Source organism: Pagrus major, chromosome 24 (assembly GCF_040436345.1).
Source record: "Pagrus major chromosome 24, Pma_NU_1.0".
Classification (NCBI taxonomy): Eukaryota; Metazoa; Chordata; class Actinopteri; order Spariformes; family Sparidae; genus Pagrus; species Pagrus major.
In genome coordinates, this window is record NC_133238.1 from 10588728 (window position 1) to 10600665 (window position 11938).

An 11938-nucleotide genomic window follows, 5' to 3' on the forward strand; every position below is an offset into this window, starting at 1 on the left:
TAAATCATGCGCAATCAACAACAGTGTCTCCATAATAACCACAATAACCTCTGTGCATGATAAAAAGCTCTATTCTCCCTTCAAATAAAGAAAGAGAAAAATCTGCGCATTGTGGGGAAAAAGCATTTCAATGTGAAGAACAAGCTGCGCCATGATTAAACACAACAGTTCAGGCTGAAGACACCGCTCACTTCATCTCCTCCACTCAGTTATTAACGACATTGATCTGTGAAATCTGAAAACAATCTAATAATTTAATGTGATGAACTCTGAAACTTAAAATACTTTTTTTTTTAGCTTTAACAATCACAACAAACACAGGGCGTGCTGGGTTCCACCCGTGCGTCCTGACGTCCGAAGCGCATCGTTCCATAATCTCCATGGCGCACAAGAAACATATGTTTTTAGCATTTTATGATAATTGGCCCGGTCGCCATCTTTTTCTGATCATTTCAAGGCAATATTTTGACAATTAGATGCCCCCAAACCCAAATAACAGCGTGTTTAAACCACTACACTGACTATTAATATATTCCACACATGTCCCGGGAAATTTAAGACGTGTTATCCAACAAAAAAAATATTTTAAACGGAGAAATCGTCGAGTGAAAGTCTGTTTTCACTAATTTTGTGGCCTAATAACATGGTGTGAACTATCCACCTTGACATTCACAAAGTTACACTGATTTGTGGACTAATAAAGACTGTAAGAGTTTTAAAGAGATACATCAGTCGTAAATAAAATGATAAAAGTTGTCTTACCTGCAGGAGGATGTCCAGGCTCAGGGGGGGCTCCTGTCGGCAGGTGTCCCTCCTGGTCCACATCTCTGCTGACCATCGTCAGGCAGCAGGTTCCCCTCAGTAGTTCAGTCAATCAGTAGTTTTGTTTGTTCAATCCGCTTTCAGGTGGAAGAATTAGTTCAGTTGTCCAACAGACTCTCTGTCCAGTAGTTTGGGTTTGCAACAAGTCAACTCGGGTCAAAATCCAAGTGAAAAGAGAGAAATGAGAAAGTTGTGCAGGACTTATATACCTGTCCATCATTCTGTTTCCATGACATTCACTGACGTGCGTGCGTGCGAGGCACAAATAGTGACATTAAATTTAGTTTTTTTCCTCAATTTTTTTTTGCATGTTTTCACATTATTTCATTTCATTTATTTCACATAAGTACTTTCCCCGACAGCCATGTCTTAAAGGAAAGTGCTGGAAAATCACACTGATGACATCCCTTCACTTTCTTTGACCTATTTCCTGCAGATCTAGAAATGACATGGTTAAAATCCACTGTCTCTTTTCACATATAAGAAATTTTCACATTCATCTCAAGATTTCATATGAAGATTTTAGTTGATGTCACTGGTGTGGCCTACTTTATAAGTAGGAAACTGTAAAAAGTAGAATGCAAATGTATTGAATCACATGATTTTGTGAGTTTTACGTGATTGACAACAAAAAGCCATTAAGCTTTTATTTGTGTGTATTTATAGAGTCAGTGAGTTTAAATATTAGACAAGGAAGTCAATTTTCAGACATTTGCCCTTCCAAAAGCGGACATTTATTAGTTATTATGACACTTAGACAATTATGTTTGCTATAAATCAAGTGTGCATCCTGTTTTCAAAATAAAAGGCAATTGTACCACTTTGTCTGCAATTATGATTTTATTTTGAAAGTGACAGCAGGAAGTTAGTAGTCTCGGTCGTCAAGCCTCTCGAGCTGTCAGCCAATCACAGCGCAGGGAGCCTCCTCCATAGCCACGCGGCTACTCTCCTGTTTCATCACAAACTGCTGTCAGCTCGTCTTTTACTTTCGGATTCACACTGAAGTAAGAAACAAATGGACTTTAACTGAACGTTTCAGGGTGGCCATGTCTACTGTCGGCTCGGCTGAATTTTAGCTAGCGCAGATAAAGCACGAAAGCTTCAGCTAACGTTAGCTAAAGTCAGACGTTTGGCGTTAAACCGTTGCTAGGCTAGCGTTAGCTTGTGCGTGTTGTTAGCTGCTGCTGCGGCTTTAAAGACAGCCGCCTTATCAGCTGCTGACTGTAGCAGGTCGCCTTATCTTAGCAGCAGGCTAGCGCGGCTAGTTAACCGCACCTGTCTTGTTTGAACACAGATGCTGATTAAGGCGAGAAGGACATGAAAACGCTCACACATTATGTCTTTAACTCGTAAACAATACACAGCACATGTTAGATAATTGTTTGGGTACTGTTTTCATTATGCTTCTACACTGTACACAGGGCTACTCGCTAGATTGCATTATTTTTGCACAGGTCAAGGTTAGCCTTTTGGATTTGGCCACATTAATCTTCCTTCACAAGCTTAAAGGTGGTCTGATGTATAGATGAAGTGGTTTATATATAGACCAAGTCAGCAGAAGGCTGTAAGAAGCTAATCTGACATGGGTCTTGGCTTTAGGACTGCACCAACTGCTTACTCATAGTAAAATACCTTAACTGTTGTAGTAGATGCACCCACAGTGTTTTAAACTACTTAAGATAAGTACTGTACACCTGTCATTTTTCTTTGTAGGAGGTGTATGATGCTGGTGACGCAGTTGCTGAGGGGTGCAGTGAAGCATGCTGGGAGCAGTGGGGAAGCATTGATCACAGCAGTACGTGGCATCAGCTCATCCTCACGGCAGTTTGCAGCTTTTGGGAGAACTCCCCCTTCATCCTGCACTGACACGGACCACCCTAAAATCCTCATCACTGGTTGGTTTTGAACCGTGTCATCATCTGTGCCATTTTTTTTTTGTTTTTCAGGCAGTTATTCTCTCTCTTTAAATGTTCCTGATTTAATGGATTTTCCCTTCAATGTTTCTTTCTATTTCTTTTTCCTATTTTTCTATCCTTACAGGTGGGCTTGGCCAGCTAGGGGTGGGGCTTGCCAAGTTGTTGAGGTAAGGAGTCCACATAACGTACTCTTTCAATTGCATATTCACGTTCAGTATCAAATTGTTCCAGGCAAAGAGTTGGGGCGCATTGACAGGAAGGGATCAAAGTGCCCGAAGCCCTGAAAAATCAAGTCATGTTCAGGGTTAGTCGATCTGTTTTGTTTTGGATGATTTCACTCTTCAGAAGTGACCATGCTGATGTTTCACCCTCAGGGAACGATTTGGAAAAAACAACGTGATCCTGTCTGACATCAGGAAACCCCCCAACCATGTCTACCATAATGGTGTGTATTTTTGTATAACCTAATCTGTGAAATTTGGGCTAAAACTAGGCTCTTGGAGTCAAAGTGTCCACAGATGAGTGGGTAGAAAGTGTTCATACGTGTCCTCCACAGGTCCATTCATCTTCTCAGACATCCTGGACTTTAAGAACCTGGAGGAGATTGTGGTCAACAACAACATCAGCTGGCTGGTTCACTACTCGGCTGTGCTGTCGGCTGTGGGAGAGAGCAACGTCACGCTGGCCAAGGAGGTCAACATCACGGGTACATGCTCACACACTTCTGTGAAGATAAGATTCTTTAAGGGTGCGTTGCGACAGCATTTAGAGCCAGACACTTATGCACAGCCTCTCTCTCTTTGTAGGTCTCCATAACATATTAGACATAGCAACAAAACATGCTCTGCGTGTGTTTGTCCCCAGCACGATCGGTGCCTTCGGTCCATCCTCACCCAGAGACCCCACGCCTGAGCTGTGTGTGCAGAGACCACGTACCATCTACGGTGTCGCAAAGGTCCACGCAGAGCTGATGGGTGAGGTGAGACGCAATTATTCTCACAGATTCAAAATACATTCCTGCGTTTTTTTCTTGAGTGTCCCTATAAGCCCAGGGTTTTGTGTTTCCTTTTTTTTTTTTCCAGTACTACCACCACAGGTACGGGCTGGATTTCCGCTGCCTCAGGTATCCAGGCATCATCTCAGCTGACTCCCAGCCTGGAGGAGGAACCACAGGTAAGCAGGTCTGAGAGGGAAGATAGTGGACTCCGCAGCCAGCTAGATTATCTTAGCACAAAGACTGGAAACAGGGGGAAACAACTAGCCTTGATAATATCTGCCTACAAGCACTTCTAAAGCTCACCAACACATTAAATGGATGTGATCTAACTTGTTGTTGCGTCACTGGTCTCTCACAGACTATGCTGTCCAGATCTTCCATGCAGCTGTGAAGAGTGGGTGTTTTGAATGCTACCTGCGCAGTGACACACGGCTTCCTATGATGTACATTGGTAATACCATAGTATGTAAAATTGTTTGTTTCTTTTCCTTATCAACATTTAACCTTCCAAGTGATATTCACACTGTACTCGTCCTCTTTATCTTCCCTCTCCTCCTCCTCCTCCTGGCCAGATGACTGTCTCAGGGCCACTCTGGAGATCCTGGAGGCTCCAGCAGAAACACTTCTCAGCCGCACCTACAATATAAACGCCATGAGCTTTACGCCACACAACCTCACCCAGGAGATCCAGAAAGTCCTGCCTGACTTCCAGGTCACCTACAATGTGGATCCTGTCCGACAGGCTATAGGTGAGATTTCTGTGAGATTAAATGGAGGGGTGGTACTTTATAATCATTGAGTACAACAGCAAATATTTTCTGTCTCCTCAGCGGACGGCTGGCCGATGGCATTAGAGGACAGCGCAGCAAGGCAGGACTGGGGCTGGAAGCACGAGTATGACCTCTCAGAGTTGGTGCAGGCCATGCTGACACATATCACTACGGGCAACCAGCTGGCACAAGCCAACTGAGCCGTTTGTAGCATTTTTGCAGCACCTCAAAGCTTTACTTGAAAGTGTGTGACTTGTATGAGCCTTCAGCGTTGCACCTTAAAGGGACAGTTCATCACCAAAAATTTGAAAACTTTTGTTGTAGTGGTAATTGTCTATCTAGATTGTTTCTGTGTGCAGTCCACAGACCTTGTTGTGAGCATTTTCATGTAGGAACTGTTTTTTTTCTACCGAACTGCACCCTATCACCAAGCTGAAGAAAGCATGCATCCACTCATGGAGGAGAGCCTCAAGTTCATGACAGTACGGGATGTAAACATTATTTGCGTCATCCTCAATTGACAGTGATACGTAAGGAAACTCACCAAAACAATCTAGATGAGTCTTTGACATCATTAAAGATTTGATAATGGCCACCAATTTGAGAATGAAACCAAGATATAACCGTTATTATCAGCGCCATAAAACATGCTAGACCAATCAGTATCATATTTTTGATTTGATTTTGCACTCATCTTCCTCCACATCCATCCATCTCGTGTCTCATTTTCCTCTTCTTGTCCATCAATCCAGCAAAATCGCTGTTGTGTGTGGTTGAAGTTACTGAACTCTTCTGAATGTACTTTATGTTTGTATTTATGTGAAGTTGATGACAGCCTGTTGAATATACATCTGTCATCTGTAGCAGCTGAATGCTTTGCCTCAGGGGCCATGCTGAAATCCAGCTGGCTTTGAGTAAAGAGATGCACTCCAACCGGTCACCATAATCACTGTGACCAAAAACACCTCGGGTACTGTTACTATAGAAACTGGTAACACAAGCTAGTGGTAATTTAGGGAAAGTTGACATGCTCATGTGCTTTAACCGTAGCTGCCTGATGCAGTTTTGCATGTGAGAGTCATAGCAAGCAAAAAAAAAGTGTTTGAGTTAAAGAAGAATAGGCTCTGAAAGCTACTTGACATTTGCACTAGATGCTTTTAATATTTTTGTCTTATTTTTTATTGTTGCTTTCTGTTTAGAGGCTGCAGTCTCGGTGCTAAATATTTGTGGATGTTGAATCAATTAATGCAGGAAAATAGCTTAATGACTTACTCTGTGAAAGAGATGTGTAGAACAGGAGTGGGCATTTGAGCTCTGATTGTTTTCTTTGAATATTTATGTTATTTATAATGCAGCTGTCTTCATTCTGTCAGATTTTTTTTAATAAATACGTGTTCAAAACCAGTTTATATGACTTTATCATCATTAACACTCACAAACATGGTGTGTTTGGTTTTGAACAGTTGCATTCACAAACAAGAAAGTCAGTTCCTCCACTTGACTCTATTCACTGATGTCCTGAATTTCCAGACTCCCTCAGTCCTGTTTTTTTTGTTCTTGCTGAGTGCTGCTTTGCCTTTGATGGTGTGGCTGTACGTGAGCCAGTGTGACCTGCCGTTGAAGGATTGTGGAGCCCCCCGGTGGCCAATGCTGCCTGCTGCAGTTTGAGCTGCATGATGTCACTGAGCAGGGAGGCCTCTTGGGTCAGACTCGCCATCATCTGCTCTTCTGTGGCTCTCACGGCTGCATGCACCACTGGTAAAACCCCCTACACAGAGTGGCATACACAGTGCTAGTCAGTTCATTAAAGATGTTCCCAAATGCTCTCACCTGGTTTTCTGTTTTATAGTGAGTCTTACCTCTTTGTCCAGTTCATCCTCAGGGAAATCCACCTCCCCAAGAGTGACCCTTGAACCATCTCTGAGCACCCTCAGCTTCTCCTCCTTCTCAAGCAACATTGAGGTGAGCTCGGCACGACGACGCTGACGCTCCCACTCCTGCACATCAGTGCCCTGCAACAAAAACACAATACACTGATCAGCAGTGAGGTTAAGAGACACATCAGTTCATTGCAGAGTCATTCGATATGCAAGCCCAATCTGCAATTAAATGTCAGGTCAGCCATAATGAATCCTTCTGCTCCATGGTGGCTACTAGCTCCGTCAGTGTCCCTCAGTCGTTCAATGTTACCGTATATGACTTATTACTGAGTATAGGTATAATAATCTCCCGTGGAATATATGTACAAAGTCAACATACGTTTCCAAGGGCCTGAAATTAAAGGTGCAATTTGTAAGAATAGAACAAATAGGGGGCAGCATATCACCAGAGTAATCAGTGTATTTCAGAAGGGCTTCGTTACCTGTGCTAGAGGACATGGCGTGGGTGGCAACTGCACCTCCAAGCGTAGCTGAGCGATGGACGAGTTCGCAGCACCACCCACCACCGCCTGAAAAAGCCTCCTCCGGGTGATGCAGGTGTCTGTGAGCCACTTGGTGAACTCATGTCGATGGACAGAGGCGAGGTCTGGCAAACACTCCGGCAGCTCTTTTCCCAGGAACGACACTAGTTTGGGTACGTCGAGACCTGATGGATAGAAGACAATAAAGTCCGGAAGCCTGAGGTTTATTAAACAGAACCCCAGCAGAATAAGATCAAATTTAAGCTCTGTGGCTTTGAGAAGAGGCTTTGCTCAAAAAAGCTTCTAGACCTAAGTGTAATGGACCTGCATTGATAATACAGCATGAAGAATGTTTTAATAAGACACACAGGGAATGACTCACTGGGAATGACTCACTCAAGTTTGGGTTCCAGGGACAACAACTTTCAACCTACCTACATCATAAATAATCTACCTTTGTGTTGCCTTGCAATTTCCTTAAAAAAAGATGCTAGATATCTCATCAACACTTATTGTAAGTGAAATTCAAAAAGAGATAATAACACACTGAGTCACTGGGTACAGAAAGTGACCTGTTTTCATCACTGGCAAATAAAGACTCAAAAAACATAGTGCTGTCTCTGTCGGCCGTATTAAAGGTGTGTGATCATGACCTCCAGGTGAAGCACTGCGTCACCTGCAAGGCCTCTGCATGTACAGTACCCTGCTGTTTGCTCTGACCGTCCAGCTGTGGGAAGATGCCTTTGGCCATCGCAGCTGCCCGGATCACGTTGGGCCAGGGGAAGCCACGGGCCGCGGCGAACATGGCAACATCGTAAACAAACTCCTGATGGAAGTGCCGTCGCTCATCGCAGAATTCGGGCCACGAGAAGTGACAGCTGAGCCTCTGCACGCCGGCCTCTCTCTGTCAGACAGTCACACACACACAACCACATAGTTGTAACACAGTAGGATCTATATAAAGTCCTGCATTCAAAGTTTTACTTAAAGCTGCAATATGTCAGTTCACTAAAATTATCGAAAAAGGTTGAGCGAGCTGAGTAAACACAAACACTTTGTGTGCCCTGATCCGCCAGTCTGGACCACTAGATGCACGGCTAATCGAGCTAACTAGCTAGTAACTCACATGTACAGTACACACATTGTTTTTGCTGATACAAATGCGTCATTATAGCGACCATTAAGGTTTGGTGTACTTTGTATTTGGTATCTTTTTGTTTTTTTATGCTTCGTTTTACATATAGTACTGTTGCTTATTGAGGTGACTCTTCTTACTATCTTACTTTCTTTAGTTGGTGTAACAGTAAAGTCTATTTTAACTTATAGACTTGTGTAGTTTACAGCAACGCATCAGATTTATTATCACATTATATTTATTTGTATATCAATTCGTTATGTGCAAAGTAATTAACTATGGCTGTCAAATAAACTGGAGTTACACGTACGATATTTTATTTTGAAAAGTAGCATAGGAGAGTGATAAAGTGGCATGAATTTGAAATGTAGCTAAATACTGAAGTACAAATGCCAGAAAAATGTACTTGACTACTGTATTTTAGCGGCTGTACACGTACAATTAACAACTTTAGAAAGGAAAACAAACAGTATTCATCTCAGTAAGCTGGAAGACATTATGAAAAAACCGGAAGTTAGGGTTGACGTTACGGTCAATTCATGTTTGGGTCGATAATGTTCGTGTTCAAAAAATTCCTGGCAGCATTTGAATGCACCATAATAACAAAACCTCCTGTCTCTATCGATAAACGTCAAATTCCAGGTGTTACCTGTCCGGCCGCCTACCTGCAGTCTCGCTATCTGCGCTACTTCCCTCTCTGTAAGGGAATCCATCCTTGACGGGCCACTTGGTTGCCATGGGAGACGGACGCAAGCACGCACGGCGCTGTGAACGTGATTACGTCGCATGTACGTACGACGTGTAGCACCTGTTGGAACGTCCGGGTACAGAGTTCAGATTCCTTGTTCAAAGAGGCTTTATTTTTTAGGTTTCTTTCATATCACTAGACGTTAAAGGAAATGTATAATATCATATTATGTTTATTAATTAATTATGCACAACATATAGTAAAATAACCACATAGTTATTAGCCTGTTGAGGTCGGTTGACACCTGTTGTTTCCAAATCTTAATGGCGAGAGAGAACACCGAGCTGTGACTGATCTGTCATGTACGTAACGAGGCTTATCAGTCCGGGAACACAGATGGCTCAGGCACGTCTAATCCTCTTTAACATGGATCCCACTCCTCTTCTTCTCTCCCCTCCTCCACCTCCTCCTCTCCTTCTTCTTCTTCTTCTTCTCTCTCTTTTTATGCCTCTCTCCTCCTCCTCCTCCTCCTCTGATTGCTCAAGGCATAACTCGGAGGTGAGAGGGGTCTCTAATGTAAAGATAACGGATTGGGATTATGTCAAGGTAACTATCAGCAAAACATTTCTGGTCGTGGATTTAAAAATAAAAGTTTGATTATCTGACTGCAGAATTAATTCTTTTTTTAAAAAAAAAAAAACATGTTAATACTAGAAAAAAAATGTTGGACATTTAGAAAATAAATGGGTTTTCATGTATTTTCATAACAGCATAGTTTAAATGTGGGTTTCAGCATTCTTATCCATAAAATGAATGTTTCCTAAAATGACTGTAATGGGGTCCCTCCTCTACATTTAATATTAAACACTAAAAGTAGGCTACTACAACATACCCAGTGTTGTAATCAATTTAGGATCAATGATCTGGATTTGTTGGATTAAAGTAATCGTAGATTTTTCAACATTATGGGGCTTGTATTCAGGCTTGTTCTGCTGAGTTTGATTTCTCCTATCTAAAAAGAAACACGTGAGAAAGCTCTATCTAATCTATTCATCCCACTAGGGTTTTGTTACAGAACAGATTCAGACTTCAATATGAATATGTTATTGTTGTTATGGACATTGTGCACTTTTCAACATCTTTAAAGATTGATCATGTTCCATTATTAGAGTTGAAATATTTTACTTTGGTAGAAGTGAAAGCCATCGAAAGAAATAGTACTTGAATAAAGTCTTAAAGCATCTGATATGGAATGTACTTAACTATCAAAAGTAATTTTCTGAATGTACTTTAATAGGCCTATTAATAATACAAGTAAAAGCAAATTATACATATATATATTTCTATGTAAGTTTATACTGTACACTGTGGGCGACTATCAGATCCAATATTCAAAAATATGGTGTTTTTCTTTGATTGCCAAAAAACAAAAATACATTCAAAAATATGCTACTTTTACTCAACATGCAATCTGCAAAGAAGCTAGTTATGTATCAAATAAATGTAGTGGCCTTAAATGTACAACAATTGCCTGGAGCCTGGAGCTTTCCCACCTCTACACTGGTTGGTTATTGATTTTGTCAATTCTTTAAAATCCCTAAAATTTATAATAAATAACACCTACCTAAAATCTCAAATTAAAGTTATTATTTATATTTTTTTTTTAATTCTCAGCATTTAGCGGATGTTACACATTAATTTGGAGGTCTAAATCAGTGTACTTCCGGTGGTGACGCCGCTGACTTGACGCGTGTTTGAACGTGCGCCTCATATCTGAGATCTCCGGGGGGGAACTACGCGCTACTGTGGCCGATGTGTCTGACGGAGCGGGGCACCACACGTCGGTCCAGGCTCACTGCTGCTGCTGCTGATTGGACTTTTATATCTCATCATCTAAAATATCTTTGTTTGTTTCCTTCTGGATCAATAATCGGCCATTGATTTTGCATCATTGCTGTTGGAATGCGTCCATATAGGTAAGACTGATCTCTTTCTACTGCCTCAAACTCCCAAAGACCTGGTTATAAATAGTTATAACTCATAATTATTTACATATATATTAGTCTGCATATGTATACAGTAGATATGTTTCTGTGTGTGTGTGTGTGTGTGTGTGTGTGTGTGTGTGTGTGTGTGTGTGTGTGTGTGTGTGTGATCCAGTTGTGAGGATCAGGTGAGTCACACACACACACACCTGTTAATGGGATGAGAGACTGAGAACATATAATCCCTGCTTTGCTTTCTTCTTCTTTTGTCCTGCTGACTGAACCACTTCAGCGCTGACAGAACTTCATTTAGTTTTTGGTCAATTTTAAGAAAAATGAAAAGTGAGGCGCATCATTCAGTATCCGAAAGAAATCAAGAGTTTGGGTTTTAAAGTCAGTGCAGGATGAAGTTGCGTAACATCAGTAACGGATACAATGCAGAAGGGATGGTTTCCTTGATTTATCCACAAGGAATACCCCCATTAGAAACAACCATTTTCCTGCAGCTGCCTGGTGCTTCACCTGTCAGCACAGGAACTACTCATCCCTGACTTCCTGTCTACCCAGAATTCTCAGAGGCCCACCTACTCTCTCTCTGTCTTTCATTAAAGCTGTGAAGCAGATACAGATTGATGGAATAAGGGGTTACGAAAAAATGAATTATGTAATAATTTGCTCAAGGACGTGAGTATATTGTAAATGGTCATAATGGATTGTTGTGTTAACAGCACTCAAATATTTTATTGTAAACTGAGGAAAGATATTTATATGAGATCATTTTTGTGTAGTTGCCCTTATATGTTGTCCCTGAACAGCAACAGGAGACTTTCCTTTTGTAGATGTTTTTGAGACAAAACCTTGAAAGACAGCAGCATTATTAAATTAATTATGCATAATCTAAACCAAACTGAGAGCAAAAAATGTTTTTGCATAATCAAGCAAACCTAACACCTGGTCACGTCTGATAAAAAAATATTAAAGTTTACCCACTTTTTTATTTTACCACCACAGCCCTGCATATGAGGCACCCTAATCAGTAACTGGTGGCCATCATCTTATATCATCAATCCAACTACCCAGCAGGCAGCATCACCACGACTTGCCACCGCAGCAACTAAGGTGCCACTAGATGGCAGAACACACAACAAACTAAATCAATGCAGGTTTAAAGGTGCAACATGTAAGAATTTAGTTAAAAACATTCCAAAATGAACTAACCATCAA

At 41.5% G+C, this 11938-nt stretch overlaps 2 protein-coding genes across 2 annotated transcripts; one reads left to right on the forward strand and one right to left on the reverse strand.

The window, feature by feature from the left end:
- Positions 1–1726: 1726 nt before the first annotated feature.
- On the forward strand, positions 1727–5909 carry LOC141020360 (L-threonine 3-dehydrogenase, mitochondrial-like). The gene is made up of 10 exons (XM_073495410.1): positions 1727–1826; positions 2536–2717; positions 2863–2905; positions 3113–3183; positions 3295–3444; positions 3545–3717; positions 3821–3911; positions 4094–4186; positions 4308–4484; positions 4566–5909. The coding sequence occupies exons 2-10, from the start codon at positions 2543–2545 to the stop codon at positions 4703–4705; spliced, it is 1113 nt and encodes a 370-aa protein (XP_073351511.1). The 5' UTR covers positions 1727–1826; positions 2536–2542; the 3' UTR covers positions 4706–5909.
- c24h8orf74 (chromosome 24 C8orf74 homolog) lies at positions 5906–9121 on the reverse strand. Its single transcript, XM_073495411.1, has 6 exons — positions 9034–9121; positions 8707–8849; positions 7609–7810; positions 6868–7091; positions 6365–6517; positions 5906–6273 (listed from the first exon to the last, which is right to left on the reverse strand). The coding sequence occupies exons 2-6, from the start codon at positions 8827–8829 to the stop codon at positions 6013–6015; spliced, it is 963 nt and encodes a 320-aa protein (XP_073351512.1). The 5' UTR covers positions 8830–8849; positions 9034–9121; the 3' UTR covers positions 5906–6012.
- Positions 9122–11938: the final 2817 nt, after the last annotated feature.